At 57.3% G+C, this 26,703-nt stretch overlaps 2 protein-coding genes across 8 annotated transcripts; one reads left to right on the forward strand and one right to left on the reverse strand.

The window, feature by feature from the left end:
- Positions 1-780: 780 nt before the first annotated feature.
- INHA (inhibin subunit alpha) lies at positions 781-4,629 on the reverse strand. The gene is made up of 2 exons (XM_043444724.1): positions 3,623-4,629; positions 781-1,756 (listed from the first exon to the last, which is right to left on the reverse strand). Exons 1-2 carry the CDS (start codon positions 3,879-3,881, stop codon positions 936-938), a joined length of 1,080 nt encoding a protein of 359 aa, XP_043300659.1. The 5' UTR covers positions 3,882-4,629; the 3' UTR covers positions 781-935.
- A 13-nt stretch (positions 4,630-4,642) lies between these two features.
- OBSL1 (obscurin like cytoskeletal adaptor 1) lies at positions 4,643-26,675 on the forward strand. 7 transcript variants are annotated; one of them, XM_043444715.1, is made up of 21 exons: positions 4,643-5,932; positions 7,473-7,742; positions 7,830-8,081; positions 8,247-8,549; positions 8,709-9,005; positions 10,792-11,064; positions 12,176-12,460; positions 13,100-13,372; positions 18,314-18,586; positions 19,366-19,641; positions 19,722-20,009; positions 20,201-20,476; positions 21,072-21,341; positions 21,485-21,757; positions 22,770-23,036; positions 23,738-23,850; positions 24,383-24,539; positions 24,710-24,871; positions 25,158-25,262; positions 25,566-25,835; positions 26,314-26,675. In XM_043444715.1, the coding sequence occupies exons 1-21, from the start codon at positions 4,915-4,917 to the stop codon at positions 26,334-26,336; spliced, it is 5,724 nt and encodes a 1,907-aa protein (XP_043300650.1). In that variant the 5' UTR covers positions 4,643-4,914; the 3' UTR covers positions 26,337-26,675. The 7 variants fall into 7 exon arrangements, with proteins under 7 accessions (XP_043300650.1, XP_043300652.1, XP_043300653.1 ...); XM_043444716.1 differs by having other exon boundaries at positions 4,645-5,932; positions 12,176-12,448; XM_043444717.1 differs by lacking the exon at positions 22,770-23,036 and having other exon boundaries at positions 4,644-5,932.
- The last annotated feature ends 28 nt before the right edge of the window (positions 26,676-26,703 follow it).

Here is a 26,703-nt window from a genome sequence, read left to right on the forward strand (position 1 = left end):
AGAAAAATCTTAGGATCCAAATTTGAATTGCCAAGTTTTAATTTTGTTAAGTAAAAATCTGAAAACAAACACATTTAAAAAAAAAACACTGCTATCTACTATCACCATAATATCATAAAAGAAATGACACTTAGACACACACCCATGAAGGATAACTGTAGAATACGGGGCAGTCATTTAAAACGAATACCCTTAGCTTAGTGAAAGTTACTCTGTGGCACTCACTTCTCTCTGTCTCAGATATGTGACACTTCCCTAGCAACACCAATCTGCTAACTGACCTAGTAGAGAACCTTGTGCCCCTCAGTAGAGGGTCCCCAGCCCTCCAGTGTCACCCACATCCCTGGCAGAGTAAACGCCTGGACAGCTCTGAACATCTGTCTCAGTGGGGCCCCCAAAGCTGTGATCTCTGGCCAGCCTGTAGATCACCCAACCTTGAGCTCGTTGTCCATCAGCTAGGGCAGAGTGGGGTGGTTATGACACTTGAGTGTAAGCACTATGAGGTGTGCGTGGCAGACCACCCAGTCGACACATCAGGGCCAGCTTGTACGAGGGCCAGTTCTGGCTCCAGAGTCGCTTTCCTGAGCTGACAGCACCTGTGGGTCCTCCGCAAGCATGGTAGCTTCCCGCCAGATACACATCCAGTTACAGCTGGCAAACCCCCATCTCCTAGATCAAGTGAGGTTGAGTGACCTGAGCCCCCATAATCCCATGCTCCTGGGGTCCAGACCTCACCCCGACAAACACACTTATCAGAGAAGCCTGAGAAGACATGCCAAGTCATATGCGCTATGTCATTTATTGTCACATTCCTCGTGAAACAGGGGCAGGAATGGGGAGAGGGGAGCCTCCTGGCAGAGAGGAGGGAGGGAGCGGGCAGCCTGCCCTTCCTCCAGGCTGGTGACCGTGGGGGCTCGGGCATCAGCAGGATTCCCTTAGATGCAAGCACAGTGCTGGGTGAGAAGGTTGGGCACCATCTCATACTTAAAAGAGTAACCTCCATCCGAGGTGGTGCGGACATGTAGGGGCCTCATGGTCCCCGGGAGGGCAGCGCAACAGGGCTGGGCCCCTGGCACCAGAGAGGGGGGCTGGAAAGGGGTAGGGGGCACCCCGGGGATGGACAGGGGCAGGTCCTGTGGGGTGGGCAGCCCACACCCCCCGTGACAGTAGTGGAAGATGAAACTGGGAGGGTGCACGATCCACCGGTCCCAGCCCAGCTCCTGGAAGGAGATATTGAGGGCGGCTCTGTGGCAGTCGGCATGGGCGGCCGGCTCCTCTGGAGGCCTCTGCAGCAGGCGCAGCGCAGCGGGAGACCAAGGCCAGGGCAGCGGGGGCGTGGAGCGCCGGGCCCTCTCCCCTCCACTGGGCGGCCCGGCCCGTGTGTGGGCCACCAGGAAGGGGGTGGCCTCGGGCCGGGCGGAGCAGGAACAGAGAGGACACCGCAGCAGGAGCACCAGGATAGGGTGGGTCAGCAGAGGGAAGGCGGAGGTGGCCAGGTGCAGGACAGCCCAGCGAGGGGGGGCCTGGCCCAGCGACATGGGCACAGACGTGGGACCCCCAGATGTCAGTACCAGCAGGTCGAGCAGGGGCTCAGAGCTATTGGCGGCAGTGGTCTCCTGTCTGTCCAGTCCCGTGTGGAACCACAGCTGGGCCGAAGTCACCTGGCGGCTGCGTGTGTGCTGGGATGGCCGGAACACGTACGTGAAGAGGCCCTCCTCAGCCTCCCCAGCATCTGGCTCATCACCGCAGCTGGCACCTGCAGGGGGCAGAGGGAAGGGAGAGGGCAGCCCCAACCGGCAAAACCTGGGACCCCTCCCCCTCAGCAGGAGGGATCTGGCTGCCACTCACGAGCCTGCCAGGCGCCACGCGGAGTGCTTGGCCAGAGACCAGGACCCTCCCCAATCTTCGGGCAACTGACAGACCCCCCCCATGTGTTCAGTTCCCTTCAATTCAGTCGTTCAGTCGTGTCTGACTCTTTGCAACCCCATGAACTGCAGCATACCAGGCCTCCCTGTCCATCACCAATTTCTGGAGTTTACTCAAACTTATGTCCATTGGATCGGTGATGCCATCCAACCATCTCATCCTCTGTTGTCCCCTTCTCCTCCCGCCTTCAATCTTTCCCAGCATCAGAGTCTTTTCAAATAAGTCAATTCTTTGCATCAGGTAGCCAAAGTATTGGAGTTTCAGCTTTAGCATCAGTCCTTCCAATGAATATTCAGGACTGATTTCCTTTAGGAAAATCCCCATGTGTTACCTCAGCATTAAAAGACTTCAAAAATGCGAGCCACTGCCAACTTCTCTCTGAAGTGGTTTTACCAATTAATATTCCCATTGGTGATGTGTAAGATGCCCTGCACTCTCTCCCTTCACCATTGCTTAGAATTGTTAGTTTCTATTTAAATTTTTGTTTATCTGATACTATGAAATGGTACCTTGAATGCTGTGTACACAGGCATTTGTTATATTACTCATGTAAGAAATACTGCATGAGAAATCCTTTAAAATAATTCCACTTTAAAAAGGCTAACACCAAGAAGAAGAAGGAGGAAGGCGATGGGGAGGAGGAGAAAGGATTCAGCTCAGAATCAAAAACAGTGCTTTCTAAGAAAATGCAGTTGGCATCCTTACCCTGACAGGTATATAGACTGCATCAAACAGTCATGAACCAGCACGAGTTAAAGAACTAGCAACTAGGGCTGTACTGTTATGTGGAACATCTCATTATAAACCTCACAACAACTGATCCATCTAGCAGATGAGAATTGTTAGTCCCTCAGTCATGTCTGACTCTTTGTGACCCCATGGCCCACCAGGCTCCTCTGTCCATGGGATTCTCCAGGCCAGAATACTGGAGTGGGTTGCCATTCCCTTCTGCAGATAATCTTCCCAATCCAGGGATCGAACCTGGGTCTCCCACACTGCAGACAAATGTTTAACCATCTGAGCCACCAGGGCAAACTGAAGGTTAGAAAGATGAAAAGCCATTAAACTAAGTGCCCAGGCTGGGATTCTGCCTGATCCTAAAGCCACACTCTGTGCTGCCTGGGGCCCGAAGCACAGGGAGGCAGGGCATCCTCTCTGAAAGAAAAATGAGCCAAGTTACAAGAAGGCCCAGTCAGAGGAGGGCTTTACTCACTGAGTCAGTGCAACTGACAGGGAGATGAGAAGGGAATTCAAGAGAAGGTAGGTTAGTTTCCCAGCTAACTGTTCTCCCAAATCCCTGATATCTTCTCAAGTCTCAGCTATCTGGAGCTAAAGAAACAGTGTTCGGAGCAGGGAACAAAAGCAAAGGTAGGAGGAAAGATGGCAGGAAGGGGCCCATGCCCAGATATCTCTGTCCCTAGAGACCCTTGGCCTTCTAGATGACTATCTTCCAAATGGCTCCTATGAACCAGGCACTCTGGATACACCATCTCACTCAATCCTGCGAAGTAGGCATTATGGCGCTTTTCACAGATGAGGAGACAGGAGGCTCAGGAAGGTTTAGTAACTGGTCCATTATTGCAAAGTCAGCTGAGTGTCAGGTCTCGGATTCAACCCCAGACCTGCCTAGCTCCCGAGCCCAGGCTACACCACACTCTTTGTCAGAGTCAAGGTGCCAGTACCCCACACTCATTACCTGCAGCCGGGAAGAGGATGGCCTGGGAGACATCTTGGTCCTCCGGCTCAGAGCCCCTGCGCATGAAGCCCACGGCATGTCTTCGGGGCAGACGCCTGACTCCAGGTTCTCCACCTTCCCCAGTCACCGGCGGGGGCCCCAAGGCATCCAGGAACAGGGCCCTCACCTTGGCCAGGACGAGTTCCCGGTCCAGCTCCGGCCCATGACAGCCATGCCTGCCCTGAGGGGCCAGCAGCAAGAGGAGCAGCTGAAGCCACATAGCTCACCTGGCCCTGCCCACCAGGAACCCACACCCTGCCCTGTGCCCCTTCTGCCAGGGTCTGCCCAGGGCCTCCCCACTCCACCCTCCCCATCCCACCACCGCCCTCTTCTACCCTTCTCACCCCAGTCTTCCCCAGCCCTTCCCACGCCCCGCAGTCGAGTTGCCCCTGCCCATGGCATTGAGACCTCCTATCTCTGACGCAGATGTCTGTGGCCCTGAGCCTTATCTCCCACTCCCGCCAGGAATGTGGGGGAGGGGCTGGAGAGGGCTTTCACCCCAAGTGACCTAAACCACACATACAAGCCCTCACCCTCCACACACACACACAGTCACAACCTAGCACCCAGCACAGAGATGACACCAGATGGGCCAGGAGCCTGTTAACCGGGGGTCTGCCAGCTCTAAAAAGCGTTATTTGTCAGGGAAACAGAGCACGCCAGGCCCTCGCAGCTTCTGGGGCCCCTTTCAACCCAGCAGCTGCTGGGCCAGTCCTGGGGGGAAGGGCCGGGGCGGGGGCTAGAACTGGGGTTAGGGCGGGGGGCAGGGGTCCCGCCTGCTCTAAACTTAGCCTGGAGGAGCCGATCTGGGCTCTTGTCCTCCAGCTGTGTCATCAGAGAATATTTTTGGGATTGGCAGCTGCAGGCTTCTCTGTCACTCAGGCCCGATCCTGGCGGACTGCTGGGGACCTGGCGGCTGGAGGTGGGAGGGAGGAGGAGAAAGAGGCCCTGGCTGTGGGAGGGGGCTGGGAAGGCCGGCTCTCCGGAGCAGGAAGCCAGGCCGCAGGCAGGGGAGGCTGCGGGGCCCCTCGCTGCTGAGGCAAACAGGAAGGACTCCCCCCGAGCCCTGGGCCCCCGGCCCGAGAATCGCTGCCGCCGCCGCCGCAGAGCCGCAGCTCCGGGCGGAGGGTAAGGAGGCGAGCCGCGAGCGGGCGGCCAGCAGAGAGCCCCGCGGGTCCCGGCGCCCAGTCCCCTGACGCGCCCCGCCTCCCAGGCTCCCGCCGCCGCTCGCGGCCTGCCCTTGCGCCGCCGCGATGAAGGCGGGCTCGGGGGATCAGGGGAGCCCTCCGTGCTTCCTGCGCTTCCCGCGGCCCGTGCGGGTGGTAAGTGGCGCGGAGGCCGAGCTCAAGTGCGTGGTGCTGGGGGAGCCGCCGCCCATTGTCGTGTGGGAGAAGGGCGGGCAGCAGCTGGCGGCCTCCGATCGCCTGAGCTTCCCGGTGGACGGCGCCGAGCACTGCCTGCTGCTGAGCGGCGCCCTGCCCACCGACGCTGGGGTCTACGTGTGCCGCGCCCGCAACTCGGCCGGAGAGGCCTACGCGGCGGCCGCCGTCACCGTGCTGGAGCCTCCGGCCCCCGAGCCCGAGCCCCAGCTCGCCGAGCGCCCGCTGCCGCCGCCCGGAGCCGGGGAGGGCGCCCCGGTGTTCCTGACGGGGCCCCGGTCCCAGTGGGTGCTGCGGGGGGCGGAGGTGGTGCTAGAGTGCCAGGTGGGGGGCCTCCCCGCGCCCACGCTCTACTGGGAGAAGGATGGGATGGCGCTGGACGAAGTGTGGGACAGCAGCCACTTCTCACTCGAGCCGGGCCGCGTCGAGGGTCGCGCGGGCGCGGGCGCGAGCCTGGCGCTTCGCATCCTGGCGGCTCGGCTGCCCGACTCGGGCGTCTACGTGTGCCACGCCCGCAACGCGCACGGCCACGCGCGGGCCGGGGCGCTCCTGCAGGTGCAGCAGCCCCCCGAGAGCCCGCCCGAGGACCCCGACGAGGCCCCCACGCCCGTGGTGGAGCCGCTCAAGTGCGCGCCCAAGACCTTCTGGGTGAACGAGGGCAAGCACGCCAAGTTCCGCTGCTACGTGATGGGCAAGCCGGAGCCCGAGATCGAATGGCACTGGGAGGGCCGCCCGCTGCTCCCCGATCGCCGCCGCCTCATGTACCGCGACCGAGACGGCGGCTTTGTGCTCAAGGTGCTATATTGCCAGGCCAAGGACCGCGGGCTCTACGTGTGCGCCGCGCGCAATTCGGCAGGCCAGACGCTGAGTGCCGTGCAGCTGCACGTGAAAGGTACCACGGCGCCCCCGGGCGGCCGGGGCCTGGGAGGGGCCTCCAGCGCCCTCCCTGACCCCCCTAACTCCAGCCCCACTCAGTGCCTAGAAGGCAGCGAGGAGTAAGGGAGGCTGAATATTAAAATGCCATTTCCCACCTACCTCCCTCCCATCCCCCAGGGATTCGGGTTTAGGACGTCTCCAAGGTACCTGCTCCAGGAACTTCTTAGCAAGCTCTCCAAATGATTCTGAGGCAGATGGTGGAAAACCACTCTTCCATAAAGGGCTTTAAGGAATGATTGAATGATTGACCCAGAGGGGCCTACAACTCTGGTAGTTCAGTGTTTTTCAGCCTCTTTGTTATTTCACCACCCATCCCCCAATGGAAACCCCATTGGGGGCCCCGTATATTATATAAAAGGATTGTTTTATGGGTGTAAATTTCTAAATCCAAATTTGTAACATAGATTTATAAAGTCAGTCAATGAGAACAAGGGATCTGTCTTATTAAGCACACACATTTTAACCATTCATAACTGGGTCTAGCTTTTGAGCCCATGGGGAAAGCGTAGCTTCAGGTGTCACACTGACAAACTACTGATTCACACCAAAGGGAGAAAACTTGAGGGCAAAAGAAATGCCCCCCAATTTTTGACTATTCTGTCATCAGACTGCTCTCCAGGTTTGCAAGAGGAAGAAGGTGAAGGAGAGGAAATTTATATTTCAAAGTTGAGCCTCCAATGGTAAATAAACGCTTACATTGCTCATAAATAGAAAAGTCAGGGGTGAAAAACACACCAAATTCACATTGGAAGTTAAAGCTGCCTATAATAGGAGTTCATCACAACTCATGGCATAATACCTTCACTAGTTATTACCCAACTCTTTCCCTCAGAGGAAAAATAGTTGGCAAATCTTCCGAGTCCGGCCTGGCACGCAGTCAAGCATGTGGCACCTGTACCACGGGTGGTGGCCTCTTGGGTACAGTTTGATGTGCACAAACCGGCCAGGCAGAGCTGAACTCTCACCCCCTGAGGACAGAAAAGCCCAGGACGAAGGCCAAGATTCCCAGAGCCAAGTGACAAGACAGACGTGCTCCCCTGGCAGCCTGAGTGACCCCACTGGCGGTTTCTGTCATCATGCTTTCTTTTTGTAAAATGCAGTTTTAAAAATGGTTGAAGTACTTTCAAAATGAAGTTCAACTCAAACCCTTGTAGAATTGTGTGTGGCGCCCATGAGGGGCCCCACGGAATATTTTGAAAATCCCTGATACAGCCCCAAGCCCTTTCATCCCTTTCTCTGCTTTAAAAATAAAGAAACTGCAGCCCAACATCTAAGCCCAAGATGGCCTTGGTCAAGGTGATGTGTTAGGGTCAACTAGAATTCGGGTCGTCTGACTTCCTTTCTGAGGGTTTCTCTGATTATACAACACCTCTAGCTCTGGGAGAAGAGCAAATGGCCCGAGCTACCGTGGGTTTAGGCAGTGGGTGACGGAGGAGGGTCTTTCTCCCGGTCAGGGCCCTCTCCAGAACCCTCTCTGGTCTCTACCTTCTCCACAGAGCCCCGCCTCCGCTTCTCGAGGCCGCTGCAGGACGTGGAGGGCCGGGAGCATGGAATTGCGGTGCTGGAGTGTAAAGTCCCCAACTCGCGCATTCCCACCGCCTGGTTCCGCGAGGACCAGCGGCTGCTACCCTGCCGCAAGTACGAGCAAATCGAGGAGGGCACGGTCCGCCGCCTCATCATCCACAGGCTGAAGGCGGACGACGACGGCGTCTACCTGTGCGAGATGCGCGGCCGGGTGCGCACCGTGGCCAACGTGACGGTCAAAGGTCGGCTGGCCGGTGGCGGGGGGAGGCCGAGACCGAGGCAGTCCGGTACCCAGACCGCGGGCTGATAATATCCCATCCTTGTCTCAGGGCCGATCCTGAAGCGGCTGCCCCGGAAGCTCGACGTTTTTGAGGGCGAAAACGCGGTGCTGCTGGTGGAGACTCGCGAGGCTGGGGTGGAGGGACGCTGGAGCCGCGACGGGGAGGACCTGCCGGCCACCTGCCAGAGCAGCTCGGGCCACATGCACGCCCTGGTCCTTCCAGGGGTCACCCGAGAAGATGCCGGGGAGGTCACCTTCAGTCTGGGCAACTCCCGGACCACCACTCTGCTCAGAGTCAAATGTGAGGGCCCCAAAGCCCCTAGGCAGCCTCCTCAAGGGCTGGACATGACGGTCAGGGTAGGATGGTGACCAGATGACAGAGTCTGGGTTGACAAAGTCGACTTTAGGTCGCAGGGCTGTGGGAGGCTGGAACAGGGCTCGGATGCAAACCCTGCCTCTGTCTCAGGCGTCAAGCATAATCCCCCGGGACCCCCGCTGTTGGCCGAGATGTTCAAGGGCCACAGGAACACAGTCCTGCTCACCTGGAAGCCTCCAGACCCCACCCCCGAGACCCCCTTCATCTACCGGCTGGAGCGGCAGGAGGTGGGCTCGGAAGACTGGGTCCAGTGCTTCAGCATTGAGAAAGCTGGGGCCGTGGAGGTGCCCGGGGACTGCGTGCCGACCGAGGGCGACTACCGCTTCCGAGTCTGCACCGTCAGCGAACACGGCCGCAGCCCCCACGTGGTGTTCCACGGGTCTGCTCACCTGGGTGAGTCGGTCCTGTCAGCCCAGGCTGTCAGCGGCTGTACCTGAAGTCGCGCCCTCCCCGTCACCCTTCCTCCCTTCCCCGTCTCTCTGTTACATGCTGTCTGCCTGCCAGCCTCTGCCCACCCCCTGGTTCTCATAGCTGTGCTCTGTCCAAACTCAGTGCCCACAGCTCGCCTGGTGGCTGGTCTGGAGGACGTGCAGGTGTATGACGGGGAAGACGCCATCTTCTCCCTGGATCTCTCCACCGTCATCCAGGGCACCTGGTTCCTTAACGGGGAGGAGCTCAAGAGTAAGGAGCCAGAGGGCCAGGTGGGGCCCGGGCCCCTGCGGTACCGGATGGAACAGCATGGCCTGCAGCACAGGCTCATCCTGCAGGCCGTCCGGCATCAGGACAGCGGCGCCCTGATCGGCTTCAGCTGCCCCGGTGTGCAGGACTCAGCAGCCCTCACCATCCAAGGTTGGTGCTGGTGGGGACCACGGTGGGCAGACAGGGTCAAGACATAGAAGTCCTGTTAGCAAAATGAGGCACCCGCTATTCGTGCTTCTCACATCTGGGCCAGGAACCAGGAGCATCCCAGGTGAGCTCAGATAGAGCACTCAGGGATCCAGAAGTCCAGTTTCAACCCGTGCTTAGTCGCTTAGTCGTGTCTGACTCTCTGCGACCCTGACAGGCTCCTCTGTCCATGGGGATTCTCCAGGCAAGAATACTGGTGTGGGCTGCCATTCTTTCCTCCAGGGGATCTTCCCAACCCAGGGATCAAACCTCGGTCTCGTGCATTGCAGGCCAATTCTTTACCGTCTGAGCCACCAGAGAAGCCCGTATAGGAGACCCCTTGTTATCTTCACCAGCCTCATATCCAAATTCTCTAGGGGTACTTTGTGGTTTGCAGAATTCTGTCATGTTTGTCATCTTAAAGACACAGACCTTGGCCCCTAGTCCCTGACCATTTCCTGCCCTAGTGTGTGATGGCTAACACTATCGGAGTCACTTCCTGTGTGCCGGGCACAATCCTAATTGCTTTACATGTATTAATTAGCACAGACCTCTCAACAGCCCTGCAGGATGTGTTTTTTGTCATACCATTTTACAGATTAGGGAAACAGACACAGGTTCAGTGACTTGACCAAAATCACAAAACTGATGAGTGCTAGTGCCGGATTATGAATGCAGGAGGTCCGGCTTCAGTATCGCACTCTGCCACCCTGAGGAAAGAGGAGAGGAGAGGGAATGAGGCCTCCCTGAGGATGACAGTTCTTGGCAGGAGTCTGAAAGTTCAGGGAACGCACTGGCATTTGCTATTGCACCATTGCTGGAATTTATAAGGCCAGTCATGGAATTCCTCAGTGTCCACGCACAGGACCTGGAGGCAGTTAGCCGGCAGCAGCCCAGGAGGAGGACAAAGTAAGAAATAACCAAAAAAATAAATAAATAAATAAAAATAAAAAAAAAATAAAAATAAAAAAAAAAAAAGAAATAACCACAAAGAGAGCAGCATTACTAAAATACAACCCAGGTTCAGATGGTAAAGAATCTACCTGCAATGCAGGAGACCTGGGTTCAATCCCTAGGTTGGGAAGAACTCCTGCAGAAAGAAATAGCAACCCAATCCTTCTTGCCTGGAGAATTCTGTGGACAGATTAGCCTGGCAAGCTACAGTCCATGGGGTCTCAAAGAGCCAGACACACAACTGAGCAACTAATATTTTCACTTTCTTTCACTAACATTGGGCTTCCCTGGTGATTCAGGCGGTAAAGAATCTGCCTGCAATACTGGAGACCTGGATTCGATCAGGTCAGGAAGGGTCAGGAAGCTCCCTTGGAGAGGGGAATGGCAATCCACTCCAGCATTCTTTCCTGGAGAAGTCCATGGGGTTGCAAAGAATCAGACAAGGCTGAATGACTAATACTTTCACCAACATCAGAGTCATGCTGAGGGCTGGTTTATAATGCAGATTCTTTGACCCTTGCATGCTGGGACGGGGGGTGGGGGTGGGGGGGCAAAGCCTAGGAATCCGCATTTTTAGCAGGCTCTCTGGGAATTCTTATGCACACTAAAACCACTGCTCTTGAGAGTTGGTGTGTAAGTGCAAAACGAATTTTTAAAACCAACAAATGCATCACGACAGTCGTCTGGCCTGATGTGCCCAGCCCCCTCCCCCAGCACGTGCCCTGCAGTGGGGTGCTCACTGGGTAAGCAGAGCACGACCAGGGCGCTACCCATGACCACACCTCTCCCCACGCAGAGAGCCCTGTGCACATCCTGAGCCCCCAGGACAAGGTGTCGCTGACCTTCACGACCTCGGATCGGGTGGTACTGACCTGTGAGCTCTCGCGGGTGGACTTCCCAGCGAGCTGGTACAAGGATGGGCAGCAGGTGGAGGAGAGCGAGTCACTGGTGGTGAAGATGGACGGGCGCAAACACCGCCTGATCCTGCCCGAGGCCCAGGTCCAGGACAGCGGCGAATTCGAGTGCAGGACGGAAGGCGTCTCAGCCTTCTTCATCGTCACCGTCCAAGGTCAGGGACTGAGGCGGCCTAGGCTCTCCTAGCTGAGGCTGACCCAGGGGGCTGTGCCCATCCTACCCCACCCCCTGCTCTGCCCGCTTGAGGGTCCCTTCCAGGGAGGGCCTAGGGGGCCAGGGGACATGTTTGCAGATCACGCTGCCCCAACACTACCCTCCAGCACACTTGGCCCTCATGTACCCTCTGCTGGGAGGGATGTGAGGGGACCTCAGATCAGTGAAGGGCAGGGGAGGTGGGAGCTAACATTTGTTAGGCACCTGCTAGCCAAGCCCTGTGCTGGATACTTGAAATGTACACTTTCATTCAACATTCAAGGCTACGTGAGAGCCAGTATATCTCCATTCACGGATGAAGTAGCTGAGACTCAGAGAGGTTATGCAACTTGCTCACAATCACACAGCCAGCAACTATGCTATCTGGGTTCACACCCAGGACTGCTTATTCCGTGCTGCAGGAGGTCAGGGTCAAAGGAAAGCTTTAGGTGCAGTGGTCCAGAGGTTCTTGGAAGCCAGTCTATGTTCTGGCTGCTTCAGAGACACCCTGGAAACCTGTTATTAGTGCATAGCCCCTCCCCACCCCCCACCCCCACCCCAGGCCTCCAGAGCCAGAATATCCAGGACAGAGCTTTGAGATCCACTCTAGGAGGACAACTCTGGAACCATTGAACCAGCTCAGTCTTCTCACTTGAGTGGAAATCCTGTTACATCCCCATTGCCAGAAGGTCCTCTGCCCCTGTGCCCTCTGACGGGGAGCTCACTACCTGTAGGTGGTGTTACACCAAGGTGACAACACTGAATCATTCCCATCTCCCACCTCCTCCCTGTCCTGGGGTCAATGCACCAGGGACTTCCTGGTAAAAGCAGCAGCAAGCAGTGATCTCCTCTCAGCCTAGACAAAGGCCCTCTGTGTCCCCACCCAGCACCCTCGGATCCTCTGGGGACTCACAGGCCTGTCCGCAGGATCGGCGATACTGACCTGTGACTCCTCACCCACCACGCCCTGAGTACTCCACGTCATTGCCCCAGAACCCGCCCTCCTCCCAGCCACCATGGACTCAGGTGTTCCGGGTGTGGGTGTCGGTGTGACCCCATCTCTGCTCCCCCAGACCCCCCAGTGCACATCGTGGCCCCCCGGGAGCACGTGTTTGTGCACGCCATCACCTCCGAGTGCGTCATGCTGACCTGTGAGGTGGACCGGGAGGACGCCCCCGTGCACTGGTACAAGGACGGGCAGGAGGTGGAGGAGAGCGACTTCGTGCTGCTGGAGAGTGAAGGGCCCCACCGCCGCCTCGTGCTGCCCTCCGCCCAGCCTTCTGTCGGGGGCGAGTTCCAGTGCGTCGCTGGGGACGAGCGCGCCTACTTCACTGTGACCATCACAGGTGGGGCTCCAGGCGGACCACGGGATGGGGCAGCTGTGCCCTGCTCCCTCCTGAACAGCCGGCACACTTCTGGGCTACCATTCCTAACCCCCCCAGCTGATCACACCCCACCCTTACCCCCAACCCATGGTCTGCATGCTGAGGTTCAGCCACTGCAGAAAATGCATTGTCATAAGCGCACTAGTCATAGCTACATGGCACAAGGAAGCCCGCCTTCTCTGTGCTCCTGAAGGCCCTCCAAGGGGAGCCTTAGGGATGGTAGTGGGGTGAGGAGACCCAAGCCCTAGAGAGGTCAAAGGTCTCCTGTGGGAGATCCCAGCTCCATCTGGGCACCCAGCCCTCCTCTCCCCAACCTCACCCTTCGTATAGCCCTGTCCCCACCCAGAGAATGGAGAGAGTTTCCACAGGTAAGGCTGACACCACGGTCCCCACTGTGCCACCACGCCCCTGCTGTGCTTTGGGGACCGTGGTCGTGTCTCTAGCTGTGAGTAACCGTCTGAGCCGCTGTGAGCCCTGGTCCAAGGGAAGACCCTCTTCTTCAGCATGCAGCCCACCTTCTGGGAGTAGGAAACAGGCGTGAACCGGGCAAGGTGGCTGGGCACCTCGGCCCCAGCCCCAGATGCCCAGCCACAGCTGTGTCGTGTCCTGCAGACGTCTCCTCGTGGATCGTGTACCCCAGCGGCAAGGTGTACGTGGCGGCCGTGCGCCTGGAGCGTGTGGTGCTGACCTGCGAGCTGTGCCGGCCCTGGGCCGAGGTGCGCTGGACCAAGGATGGCGAGGAGGTGGTGGAGAGTCCCGCGCTGCTCCTGCAGAAGGAGGACACGGTGCGCCGCCTGGTGCTGCCCGCCGTTCAGCTCGAAGACTCGGGCGAGTACTTGTGTGAAATCGATGACGAATCCGCCTCGTTCACGGTCACCGTCACAGGTGTGGGCCCACCCCCCGCCCCCGGGGTCACCAGAGGACGGCCCTGAGCCCTCGGGGAGCTGGCCACATAGCCCCTAGCTAGCACATTGGGGAGGGGGAGGGGGGCTTCGGGTGCATGAACTGGTGGTGGCGGGGGGGTGGTCCCTGCCCAGAAGACCCCAGGGTCCCTGTTGGAGGAAGCAGGCTCCTCCCTGGCGCCTAAGGCCGGGAATAGCTGTGCTCCACCAGCTCACTTACTGAGCACTTTATATGTGTCAGGCACTGGGCTAGGTGCTGTGGGTCGCTGATGCTTATTGCAGATAAGGTCCCTGCTCTCAGACAGCTGCCGGTCTAGCTGGGCGGAGGGTGCAGCTGTTAACCAGGGGTCGCAAACCGGCAGTCCCTCGGGCTCCATACAGCCCACAGGTGTATTGTGTTTGGCCTGCAGAGTCATACCAAAGTCAGGACAGTTCCAATAACAACCCGGAGTTATGCATCCTCTTGAAAAAGCCGAAGACCCGGCGCCTCTGGTCCCGCTTCCCCCCTTGGCGACGAACAGCTGGCGCTGAGTAGCAGCTGCCCCCATAATTCGGGGCCCACATTCCTCTGTCTCACACCCACCCCCACCCCCCACTGTTCTTTTTTGCTCCCCTTCCTAGACTGCTTCAGCCTGGCCCCCGTGGGCATTTGAGTTTGCGACCCCTGTGTTTAACCAATAAACACGCAAATAAATGTACGGTGACACTTCGTGACAAGTGCTGTGGAGGGATGGGGGCTCAAGAGAGCCCGACAGGTGGTCAGGGAGGGCCTCGGGGAGAGTCACCGTGCCACCCGCAGGAGCCAGTCCTGGGCCAGGCTCTGGACCCTCGGTAGCTCACAGACACACGTGCATCCTACGCAGGAGTGCATAGCCTGGCAGGAAAGCCAGACACCTTAAGTCTTAGAGGGAGTGTCGCAGTAAGATGCAGTGAGAGCTCAGGGCTGGGGGCTGCTAACCTGGTTGGCTAGCAGGCAGGAAGTGGCTTCAGAACAGATATTTGGAGCAGGGGCTGAGTTAGCTAAGTGGGGGTCTGGGTTTGGACTGAAAGTCAGAGGTGAATGTTCAAAGCAGGAAGGCACAGGATGATTATGGAAGTGATGGTTCATTGCCGGAAACTTTGGGGCTGCAGCTCATAGCGCCGATCCCAGTGTGTACCTGAGCGGGGCAGGGAGTGTAAAACCCAGGCGGCTCTGGGTGGCACCGAAGAACCCACCGGCTGCACTGGAGTGACCATCCTGATGCCGAAACCTTCTGGTTGCCCTCCCCACTGCCCTGCTCTAGAAACAAGGCTTCAGCCTAGATTTGAGCTACTTAGGGCCCCCCAACTCCCTGCACCCCAGACAGGACAGCCTGAAACACACAAGCCACAAAACCGAAAAAGACCTTTCTGCACATATTCTGTCCTGTAGTGGGTCCCTTCAACCTTTCCCAGCCCAAGCCCTGGCCAGACATCGTGGCTGCAGACACACACATTCCAGCCCATAATTGGCCTCCCCACAAAACACCAGATTCTTCCTGGGAAGTTCGCACAACACACCACCTTGGCTGCGGACCAGGAGAATCAGGTCCAATGCCAAGCTGCACAGCCGTGCAGGCTCCCCAGTCCCATGGCTGCATGCCATCCTCACTCCCCTGCCTCCATCACCTCCCCCTCCACTCAGGCAGCCACACTCCGACATCTCATGGCGCTGCTAGGCCCAGAGAACCAACCTGCATCCTATAGACTCTGAGAACAAGCCCAGTTAGGGAGGCAGAGGCAAGAGCTGGATGTGCACTGGTGGGCATGTCTGCCCATACTCCCCACTCCAAAGACCGAGACTGGGAAGCTAGCAGTTCCCCAGCCAGCCACAAGGGGGCCGAACGCTGAAGTACCACTTCTGAGTCTTGGAGAGGATTCTTGGAGACCTCCAAGGTGCGTAGATTCCTGGGCAGGCAGGCACTCAATGCCCTGGTCACCTCCCACATTGACATGGCTCCTTTCTGTGAAAGGCTGACCACTCCAGAGCAGTTAGAGATGAACTCGAATCGGCATTTAACATCCCCAGGGGACTCAGGCACAGATGCAAATTCATTACTGAGTTTCCTACAAGCCTTCGCTTAGAATCCCTACCACTGCTGGCAGAGTCTGTCAGTTCAGTTCAGTCGCTCAGTTGTGTCTGACTCTTTGTGACCCCATGGACTGCAGCACGCCAGGCTTCCCAGTCCATCACCAACTCCCGGAGCTTGCTCAAACTCATGTCCATCGAGTTGGTGATACCATCCAACCATCTCATCCTCTAGCATCCCCTTCTCCTCCCACCTTCAATCTTGCCCAGCATCAGGGTCTTTTCAAATGAGTCAGCTCTTCGCATCAGGTGGCCAAAGTATTGGAGTTTCAGCCTCAGCATCAATCCTTCCAATGAATATTCAGGATTGATTTCCTTTAGGATGGACAGGTTGGATCTCCTTGCAGTCCAAGGGACTCTCAAGAGTCTTCTCCAACACCACAGTTCAAAAGCATCAATTCCTTGGTGCTTAGCTTTCTTTATAGTCCAACTGTCACATCCATACATGACTTTTGGAAAAACCATAGCTTTGACTAGACAGACCTTTGTCGGCAAAGTAATGTCTCTGCTTTTTAATATGCTGTCTAGGTTGGTCATAACTTTTCTTCCAAGGAGCAAGTGTCTTTTAATTTCATGACTGCAGTCACCATCTATCTGCAGTGATTTTGAAACCCAAGAAAATAAAATCTGTCATTGTTTCCACTGTTTTCCCATCTATTTGCCATGAAGTGATGGGTCCAGATGTCATGATCTTAGTTTTCTGAATGTTGAGTTTTAAGCCAACTTTTTCACTGTCTTCTTTCACTTTCATCAAGAAGCTCTTCAGTTCTTCTTCACTTCCTGCCATAAGGGTGGTGTCATCTGCAAATATAAGGTTATTGATACTTCTCTTGGCAATCTTGATTCCAGCTTGTGCTTTATCCAGCCTGGCATTTCATGTGATGTACTCTGCATATAAGTTAAACAAGCAGGGTGACAATATACAGCTTTGACATACTCCTTTCCCAATATTGAACCAGTCTATTGTTCCATGTCCAGTTCTAACTATTGCTTCTTGACCTGCAGACAGATTTCTCAAGAAGCAGGTAAGGTGGTCTGGTATTCCCATCTCTTTAAGAATTTTCCACAGTTTGTTGTGATCCACACAGTCAAAGGCTTTGGCATAGTCAATAAAGCAGAAGTATATGTTTTCTGGAACTCTCTTGCTTTTTCTATGATCCAACAGATGTTGGCAATTTTATCTCTAGTTCCTCTGCCTTTGCAAAATCCAGCTTGAACATCTGGAAGTTCACAGTTCACGTACTGTTGAAGCCTGGCTTGGAGAATTTTGAGCATTACTTTGCTAGCGTGTGAGATGAGTGCAATTGTGGGGTAGTTTGAACATTCTTTGGCACTGCCTTTCTTTGGATTGGAATGAAAACTGACCTTTTCCAGTCCTGTAGCCACTGCTGAGTTTTCCAAATTTGCTGACATATGGAGTGCAGCACTTTCATAGCATCATATAGGATTTGAAATAGCTCAACTGAAATTCCATCACCTCCACTAGCTTTGTTCATAGTGATGCTTCCTAAGGCCCACTTAACTTCGCATTCCAGGATGTCTGGCTCTAGGTGAATGATCACACCATTGTGGTTATCTGGGTCATGAAGATTTTTCTTCTGTGTATTCTTGTCACCTTTTCTTAATATCTTCTGCTTCTGTTAGGTCCATACCATTTCTGTCCTTTATTATGCCCATCTTTGCATGAAAAGTTCCCTTGGTATATCTGATTATCTTGAAGAGATCTCTAGTCTTTCCCATTCTGTTGTTTTCCTCTGTTTCTTGGCATTGATCTGTGAGGAAGGCTTTCTTATCTCTCTTGCTATTCTTTGGAACTCTGCATTCACATGGGTATAGCTTTCCTTTTCTCCTTTGCTTTTTGCTTTTCTTCTTTTTTCAGCTATGTGTAAGGCCTCCTCAGACAACCATTTCACCTTTTTGCATTTCTTTTTCTTGCGGATGGTCTTGATCACTGCCTCCTGTACAATGTTGCAAACCTCTGTCCATAGTTCTTCAGGCACTCTGTCTATCAGATCTAATCCCTTGAATCTATGTCTCACTTCCAGTGTATAATCCTAAGGGATTTGATACAGGTCATACCTGAATGGCCTACTGGTTTTCCCCACTCTCTTCAATTTAAGTTTGAATTTTGCAATAAGGAGCTTCCCTTTATCGAATGATGGTTTTTCCTCCTGCCCTAGGGTAGGTCTAGCCAGCTGTGACCATAAGGAAGTTGTTTAACCACTCTGTGCCTCAGTTTCTTTGTCTGGGAAATGAGTATAAAACAGTACCTACTCCCTAGGATTGCTATCAGGGTGTAAAGTGCTTACAACTGTCCTGGAACTTTAGCAAGCGATATACAAGTACTTACCAATACTATTGAAGATCTGCCATCCCTTATCCACAATCCTGAAACAAACAACAAAAAAAAAAACCCACTTAAAATCCAAAGGCTTTTTGTACGTTTGGTATTAAAAGTTATTTCTGTAAAACCTGAGCTTAACTCTGTGAAGCTATTTGCACTTTTAACTTATCCTGCTTAGGGTGTATCTCCATATGTTACACTGCAGAGATGTTAATATGATTGATTACGGGGGGTCCCACAGTGAGGGCTGAGGAGGAGTATATGCTATATGATAAATGCACCATTTCTAGAATTGGAAGCATCCTGGATTCTGTAACACTTGTGGCCCCGGGGATTTCAGAGAACAGATTTTGGACCTGTTACTATCTTTATCACTCTTAACGATTTGGGCGACCGGGACTTCATGCTGCCAGATGGCTCCAGGGAGGCTAACGGTGAGTCTGTGACAGGCTACGGTTGTCCCCACTCCGCAGAACCCCCAGTGCGCATCCTGTACCCCCGGGACGAGGTGACCCTGGTGGCCGTGAGCTTGGAGTGTGTGGTGCTGATGTGTGCACTGTCTCGGGAGGATGCCCCGGTGCGCTGGTACAAGGATGGGCTGGAGGTGGAGGAGAGCGAGGCCCTGGTGCTGGAGAGCGACGGGCCCCGCCGTCGCCTGGTGCTGCCCGCCGCCCAGCCCCAGGATGGGGGCGAGTTCGTATGCGATGCCGGAGACGACTCAGCCTTCTTTACTGTCACCGTCACAGGTGGGCAGTCTCTGAGACCCCCCTGGGGAGGAAGAGAGGCAGGAGGCTGAGGGACAGACACCCACCCCTCCCAGTTCCTGCACCTTTGGGGCCCCCACGTGCCGCACACAGCTTTCCCCCTGTCCAGCCTGCCCTCCTCTCCCAGCCTCCTTATTCTCAGGCATCAGAGAGCCCTGAGTTGCCTTAACCAGGTTGGGACAGTGGCCAGAGGCCTGGTGGAAAGAGCCTAGCAATCAGGAGTGCTCATTCATTCTTGTATTCAACAAACACTGATCTGCTTCGCACTGTTCTGTTGCTGACGGATTCAGTAATGAACCAAGGAGAGAAAACCTGTCTTTATGGCGCTTGCCTTCTTGTGAGAGCAGACAGACAGCAAATAAGGGAAACAGGTGGTTTTTCAGGTGGTGATCAGTTCATCGGAGGCAAAGCAGGGAAAAGAGACAGGAAATGGGGTGTAGGGAGGGCTGTGCTTTGGGGTTAGATTGATCTGTGAGTGTGGGTCTACCTCTTTCTGTCCATGCAACCCTGGGCAAGTCAGTTCCCTGTAAAGAGGCTTCAGGTCCTCATCTATAAAGTGAAGCCAGCAATAGGGAGTGTCAGGAGTAGCTGAGAAAAGAACTGTAGTGTCCTTAGCATGGCACCTGGCACACGTAAGTGCCCATGGATTGTGGGTGGTACCATTTCCCAAGAGCTGCTCTGCAAAGGGAGAGGATTGAGAAGCCAGTGGTCAGGCTGGTAGAGGCCGAGCCCACCTGCCTCTCTCTCTGTTCACCCACCAGCCCCTCCAGAGAGGATTGTTCACCCAGCAGCCCGCTCCCTGGACCTGCAGTTCAGGGCTCCAGGGCGCGTGGAGCTGCGCTGCGAGGTGGCCCCGGCTGGGTCCCAGGTGCGCTGGTACAAGGATGGGCTGGAGGTGGAAGCATCGGATGCCCTGCAGCTGGGGGCCGAGGGGCCCACCCGCACCCTGACCTTGCCTCATGCCCAGTCAGAGGACGCCGGGGAGTATGTGTGTGAGACTCGCGATGAAGCCGTCACCTTCAACGTCAGCCTGGCTGGTGGGTGCTCCTGGCCAGCCCGCGTCTGGGAGGCGGGGGCGGGGGGCATCACTGAGCTGACACACCCGCTCTCTGTCCAGAGCCCCCTGTCCAGTTCCTTGCCCCAGAGGCCGCCCCTGGCCCGCTCTGCGTGGCCCCCGGGGAGCCGGTGGTGCTGAGCTGTGAACTGTCCAGAGCTGGTGCCCAGGTCTTCTGGAGCCATAACGGGAAGCCGGTGCAGGCAGGCGAGGGCCTGGAGCTCCGAGCCGAAGGACCCCGCCGCGTCCTCTGCATCCGGGCTGCAGACCCGGTCCACGCAGGCCTCTACACCTGCCAGTGTGGGGCAGCGCCCGGGGCCCCCAGCCTCAGCTTCACCGTCCAAGTGGCTGGTGAGTATAGCCCCGGACAGGAAACCTGAGAGTCTCGCCCCTAAACCCTCGAGTCTTCCCCCTCTCTAGTGCACCCAGCCCCCGCCCCTGCCCCGCGGCTCTCAGTCCCTCTCCCCATCTGGCCTCCCACCACCCTCCTCCCCAGCCCTTGAGCCATTCCCTCCCAATGACCCCCGGCCCTGACCCTACAGAGCCCCCCATGCGGGTGGTGGCCCCCGAGGCAGCCCAGACGAGGGTTCGCAGCACCCCAGGCGGGGATCTAGAGCTGGCCGTGCGCCTCTCCGGGCCGGGGGGCCCTGTGCGCTGGTACAAGGACGGGGAGCGCCTGGCCAGCCAGGGGCGGGTGCAGCTGGAGCAGGACGGGGCGAGGCAGGTGCTGCGGGTGCGGGGGGCACGGAGCAGGGACGCTGGGGAGTACCTGTGCGACACGCCCCAGGACAGCCGCATCTTCCTCGTCAGCGTGGAAGGTAACAGTGCCCCCCTCACGCCCCTGGGGCCCCGGCCTCCCACCAAGGGCCTCATGCCCACCATTCACCCCCACCCACCTCGCTGCCCACCAGTGCATGCACAGCTATCCCGTGGATGAGGGCTCAGGGCTCCCCTTTCCAGGCATCCTCAAAGAGCAGGGACAGAGGGCTCTGGAGTCAACCCCCCAGGTTCCGATCTCGAATCTCCTTCCCAGTAGTTGTCTAACACACTGGCAAGTTACTTAAACTGTCTGAGCCCCGGGTCCCGAGGGGGAGGATAGCGTTTGTCCTATAGGGCTATTGTGACAGTTACATAAGATCAGCAGGGTTCATCCTAAACAGTCTGTTACTATTAGGGAGTCAGAGAGGTGGGTACCTGGCCAGCATGAAGACGAGGTGGTAAGGAGTGGCAGGCAGGGAGTTGACATCTTGTCCTTTAAAACAGCTCATGACTGACACACAGCTGGTCCTCGGGAAGATTTTGTTTAATAACTGGGGGATGAGGGCCTGTTACTGGGGATGAAGAGGGGCTGAGGAGGAGGGCAGTAGAAAGACCCAGCCCACCTCACTGTCTGATCCTGTCCCCCCCACCCAGAACCCCCGCTGGTGAAGCTGGTCTCAGAGCTGACGCCACTCACAGTCCACGAGGGGGATGACGCCACATTCCGGTGTGAAGTCTCCCCACCAGACGCCGACATCACTTGGCTGCGCAATGGGGTCGTTGTCACGCCAGGGCCCCAGCTAGAAATGACCCAGAATGGGTCAAGCCGCACGCTGACAGTGCGAAGCTGCCGGCTCGAGGACACAGGGACTGTGACTGCCCGGGCCGGGGGCACGTCCACGAGTGCCCGGCTGCACGTTCGAGGTTCGGTCCTGGTGGAGACGAAACAAGTTCTGTTCCCGAACCTGTTCTCCCAGCCCCAGCCCTGGCAGGAGACCAGTCCCTGAGAAGAGGGAGCCAGGGTTCGGCCCACCAGGCTCCATGGTCCGCTCTCTCTTCCTGCCCAGAAACGGAGCTGCTGTTCCTGCGGCGGCTGCAGGATGTGCGGGCGGAGGAAGGCCAGGACGTGTGCCTCGAAGTGGAGACCGGCCGTGTGGGGGCAGCAGGGGCCGTGCGCTGGGTGCGAGGTGGGGCGCCCCTGCCCCCTGACTCCCGCCTGTCCACAGCCCAGGACGGCCACGTCTACCGCCTCTTCATCCACGGCGTCGTGCTGGCCGACCAGGGCACCTACGGCTGCGAGAGCCACCATGACCGCACCCTGGCCCGGCTCAGCGTGAGGCGTGAGTGCCCTGTCTTCTCCTAACGCCTCCCTTTCCCCACGGGGCAGCCTCTCCTGGCTGGCCCAGGGCCCCTCAGACCGCCCCCCACACACACCAAAGTGCCCCTCACCAGCAAGGCAGGTCAGCCCTGGCTGACCCCCAGGAGCGTGACCCAAAGCAGCCTGCCCAAAACAAAACTTTTCTTTTTCTACTGTTTTCTATTTACCGTAGAAGTCCCTGTGGATTTTGGTTTCCATTTCATATGTCCAAGTTGGCTTTGCTATAAACATAAATATTATACTCCAGAAAGACTTGCCATATTTATCCTTCAGTCACCTGCCCCAGGATATACAAGCCCATCTGAGAAGCAGGGGTGGTTGGCAGTAGCACCCCCCCACCCCCAAGATGGAGCCCTCTATCAACTGTATGACCTCAGGCAAATTACTTAACCTCTCTGAGCCAAGTTTTCTTTAAAAAAAGGGTCTTGGAGAACCTTAACCAGGATAATATGAGAAATACCCACACAGAACTTGGTAAATGGTTGGTGGTGATGTGTATTCTTTTCTGATTTATTTCATTCATTCAATCGCAACAAACCCATGTCTCACGGCTATTAACATGTCTAATGGCTATAGTACAGTTGGGGAAACTGAGGCCCAGGGAGTTCAAGCAGTATGCCAAAGGTTACATAGCAAACTGCGTGGCAGAGTTGGGGTCTAGTCCTGATGTGTCTGACTTTAAATCTGGGCTCCTTCCAGTGTCACAGTACCCCTCACCCCAACTCCTCAGCCCCCCCAACCACACATCACCCCTTTCATGTGTCCCCTCTCCTAACCCCAGTAAGCCCCTCTCTCCACCCACATCTGGCTGGTTTCACTCCCTTCTTCCTGCTCCCTGGTTCTGAACTTTGTTCTTAGGGCCTTACTAGATTAGGGGTTAGAAGCAGACAGAGCCAAGGGGTGTGTGGGGCTCCCAAAAGCCCTGCCCAGATGTGGAGGCCTCATTTTCCCCTTTCCCCATCTCCCCCCACTAGCAAAGCAGCTAAGGGTGCTTCGACCTCTGGAGGATGTGACCGTCATCGAGGGGGGCAGTGCTACCTTCCAGCTGGAGCTGTCCCAGGAGGGGGTGACTGGGGAATGGGCCCGGGGTGGAGTCCGGCTGCAACCGGGGCCCAAGTGCCAAATTCAGGCCGAAGGCCACGCTCACCACCTGGTCCTCAGCGGCCTGGGCCTGGCTGACTCGGGCTGCATCTCCTTCACTGCGGATGCGCTGCGCTGCGCAGCCAGACTCACCGTGAGAGGTGTGGCCTCTAGGACTGCTGCCTGCCTGCTGACTGCTCCAGTGTGATTCTGCTGACCCCACTACCCGTGTGGCCCCCACTAACCCTCCCAGAGTGTGACGCCCTGACTCGCCGCGTGTGGCCCTGGTGACTGCCCTGCCTGTGTGGGCCCACTAGCCACCACTGCCTGCTGCAGCTCTGCCTGCCTGCCTGAGTGTGGTCCTCTAATCACTAAGCCTCAGCAGTGCCAAAGAGTGACTCCATGGACAACTCTGCTTCAGTGACCCCTTCTCTTGCTTACAGCCCTGGCGTGTTCCCCACTGACCACATCTACTCTGGAGTCCCCCCATTGCTCCCCTGAACCCCTGGTGTCCCTCACTGGCCAGGGTCTCCTGTCCATTCCAGCCAGTGTGACTATGCCTGCCTATGGGTGACTCCAGTGGCATCTCTGCTCCAGTCTCTCCCATGCCCCTCTGGCCCCACCATGTCCCCCACTGACCACCCCCGGCTGGGGGGTGACCCATCCCAGGCTGGCCATTCCTGCCCTGTTGACCCCTCTGATCTCACTGTGTCCCCCACTGACCAGCATCCCCTTTGGACCCCTTGTCCCAGCATGCCTCCCACTCACCAGTGGCCTCTGTTGATCTAGACAAGTGACCTTGTCTAAATGTGCCCATCAGTGACCCTTGTGTCCAAGTGCGTCCTCCTTCTCCCACTCCCAGAGGCCCCAGTGACCATTGTGCGGGGGCTCCAGGACCTTGAAGTGACCGAGGGCGACACAGCTACGTTCGAGTGCGCACTTTCCCAGGCCTTGGCTGATGTCACCTGGGAAAAGGTCAGAGCCCAGCCCCAGTCCAGCCCACCTCAGCATCATGAGAGCAGTAACAATGCCCCAACAGAAAGAACTACTACTCAGTAAGCCATGTGCCTGGCATGTGCTAAGGTTTACTTTACATTTAAGCCTCTAACCTTATAGCAGCCCGATGAGGCAGGTCTTATGATCTCCTTGTTATCTCTAAGGAGACTGATGTTCAGTGGAGTGAAGTATTGCCCCAGGCAGACAGAGTTCACATTTGAATCCAGGTTCCCTGATTCCAGAATCCACACACATGGCTGACATGATTGGTACATGACTCTCAGCTTCCCGCGTCGTGGCGCCCCTTCTCAGACCAAATGTCCCCAAAGGGTGACACCGTCCCAGTGAGACTCCTGGCGGGGCCCAGAAGGCACGGGAGGCCCCTACCCCGTAGCATAAGCGTGCCTCGAAAGTGTTTGGTATCAACAGAGGGCGCCGCCGCCTACCAGGGCCGGGGCCGCTTATTCCCGGCCGAGTTTTCACCGCGACCCTTTGCAACCCCCGCCCCTAGGATGGGCAGCCGCTCACCCCTAGCGCTCGGCTCAGGCTCCAGGCCCTCGGCACGCGCCGCCTTCTCCAGCTGCGGCGCTGCAGCCCCTTGGATGCAGGGACCTACAGCTGCGTGGTGGGGATGGCCCGAGCTGGGCCCGTTCACCTAGTGGTGCGCGGTGGGTACCAGGTGCTGCCCGGGCCGGGCGCTACTGTGGGTGCCGGGGCTGCGGACCGGACTTACCCCGGGGACTTGCGACGCGGCGTCTATGGAGGGGGCGTGACATGGGCGGGGCCTGGTACCACCCCCTCCGCCCCGCCCTCCTCACGCCCCCTGGCTCCGCCCCAGAGCGCAAGGTGTCTGTCCTCTCTGAGCTGCGGTCCGTGAGCGCCCGCGAAGGCGACGGAGCCACGTTCGAGTGCACCGTGTCGGAGGTCGAGACAGCTGGGAGCTGGGAGCTCGGAGGCCGCCTGCTGAGACCCGGAGGCCGCGTCCGCATCCGACAGGAAGGTCTGCCGACTCTACCCACTCTGGCCCCCTTGCTGCCCCACCCACCCGGCTCAGACAGACCCCGCCCTAAGGTCCACCTCCAGCTCAGATGAGTCCCGCCCCGCGGCCCCAGAAGCTGTCTCTCCGCCTCTCCCTGACCTCCAGCTCAGGAGTCCTGGGTCCTGGACCGCCCCCTCTTCCCCCTCGGCATCCCCGTTCCTCTCCGGGACCTACTCTGGCCCCACCTTCATGCCCCCACCCTCCCCAGAGGCCGCTCCGGCCTCGCTAGCGCCCCCTATACCCCCAGGGAAGAAACACATTCTGGTGCTGAGCGAACTGCGCGCAGAGGACGCTGGTGAGGTCCGCTTCCAGGCGGGACCCGCCCAGTCCGTGGCTCAACTGGAGGTGGAGGGTAAGAACTGGGGCAAGGACGACCAGGAGTGAACACGGTTTCCCCCGGAACTAGCAGGCTGGCGATTGGTCCGAGGAAACCTGCCTCCCCACCCCTTCCTCGAGAGACTCTCTGGGGGCGGGTCACAGAGGGCAGTGCGTTTCCTGGTGAAGAGGAGACTTTGCGTTGAGGGTAGAGAGAAATGGGCTGGTGGCATAGAGATCTAAGATCAGGAATGGAGGCCAGAGCGGGAGGGAAGATGCGTCTCTCCTGGGGTCCTGCGTGTCCCTATTAACTTAATAAGCCCTCGTTCTCCACCCCCAGCACTGCCTCTGCAGATGCACCGCCGGCCCCCTCGTGAGAAGACGGTTCTGGTCGGTCGCCGGGCGGTGCTGGAGGTGACAGTGTCCCGGCCGGGGGGTCAGGTGTGCTGGTTGCTGGAAGGGGCCGAGCTGTGCCCAGGGGACAAGTATCAGCTGCGCAGCCACGGCCCCACCCACAGCCTGGTCATCCATGACGTTCGACCTGAGGATCAGGGCACCTACTGCTGCCAGGCCGGCCAAGACAGCGCCTACACACGGCTGCTGGTAGAGGGTGAGTAAAGCTGACTGGGCACAGGTCAATGAGGTGAGCCGGCTGGCCAGGGGGCTCCTAGGAGCTGGTGGGCTGAGACACACACCTCCTGCAGGTTTTCCAGGACTTGGGATGGCCAGCTGGTTCTGAGATATGTTGGAGGTGGGGAGTGGGGAGGCAGGAGATCACACATCCAAGGCTGAGAAGAGGAAGCTCTAGGGTGTCAACAGGAACCACTTGGTTCAGGGAGGCTATTCCCACCTTGCTACATCCCTTCCCGTCTGAGCTTCTCCTCCCTTCCTCCCACCTCTGGACCACACTTATCTCTCCCAAACACTCCCATTGTACCCAAGTTCCTCTCCCTCCAACCTGCTGGCCCCGGGTCTGTGCCCCCAACCTGTCCCTCATCCTCTTCTGCTCTCTGCCCATCTCAGCGAGCCCCACCTTGGCCTGGGCAGAGGGCTTCTGAGCTAGTCCATCTCTTTCCTCTTCCACATAGGAGATGCCCCACTCTCCACCTGAATTCCTGCGTTCCCTTCAGATGCCTGCCTTGCCCCACCTCTGACTGACCACCCGCACTCTCCTGCTTCAGCCCTGACAGGCCTAGAAGGGGTGGGTCAGAGGGTGAGGGCCCATTTCTTCCTGTGTGGGTACCGAGGCTCTGCCAGGGTACAGGAATGTGGTACCCACTGTCTCCCCAGCCCCACTCACAGTCATTCCTCTGCAGGTAGCTAGGAGGCCAGAACCAGGCCAGGCAGGTGCCCTCAGATAGCCTGGAGGGCACACGCCCTTACCCTGGGAGGAGGGAGGGAGGGAGGGGACCCGAGGTTTTGGGAGACAATAAAAAAGGTACAGCTCCTTTCCTGGCTCTGTGTGACATGGGAGGACA

This window comes from Cervus canadensis, chromosome 24 (assembly GCF_019320065.1).
Source record: "Cervus canadensis isolate Bull #8, Minnesota chromosome 24, ASM1932006v1, whole genome shotgun sequence".
NCBI classification, from domain to species: Eukaryota; Metazoa; Chordata; class Mammalia; order Artiodactyla; family Cervidae; genus Cervus; species Cervus canadensis.

Excerpts from the sequence above, each read along its gene's own strand:
- INHA (XM_043444724.1), bottom strand. The coding sequence starts at position 3,881 with ATGTGGCTTCAGCTGCTCCTCTTGCTGCTGGCCCCTCAGGGCAGGCAT. Across the intron at positions 1,757-3,622 it reads CATCCTCTTCCCGGCTGCAG|GTGCCAGCTGCGGTGATGAG; the intron begins GTAATGAGTGTG and ends TGCCCCCTGCAG.
- OBSL1 (XM_043444715.1), top strand. The coding sequence starts at position 4,915 with ATGAAGGCGGGCTCGGGGGATCAGGGGAGCCCTCCGTGCTTCCTGCGC. Across the intron at positions 9,006-10,791 it reads AGCAGCCCTCACCATCCAAG|AGAGCCCTGTGCACATCCTG; the intron begins GTTGGTGCTGGT and ends CTCCCCACGCAG. Across the intron at positions 20,477-21,071 it reads CTTCCTCGTCAGCGTGGAAG|AACCCCCGCTGGTGAAGCTG; the intron begins GTAACAGTGCCC and ends CCCCCCACCCAG.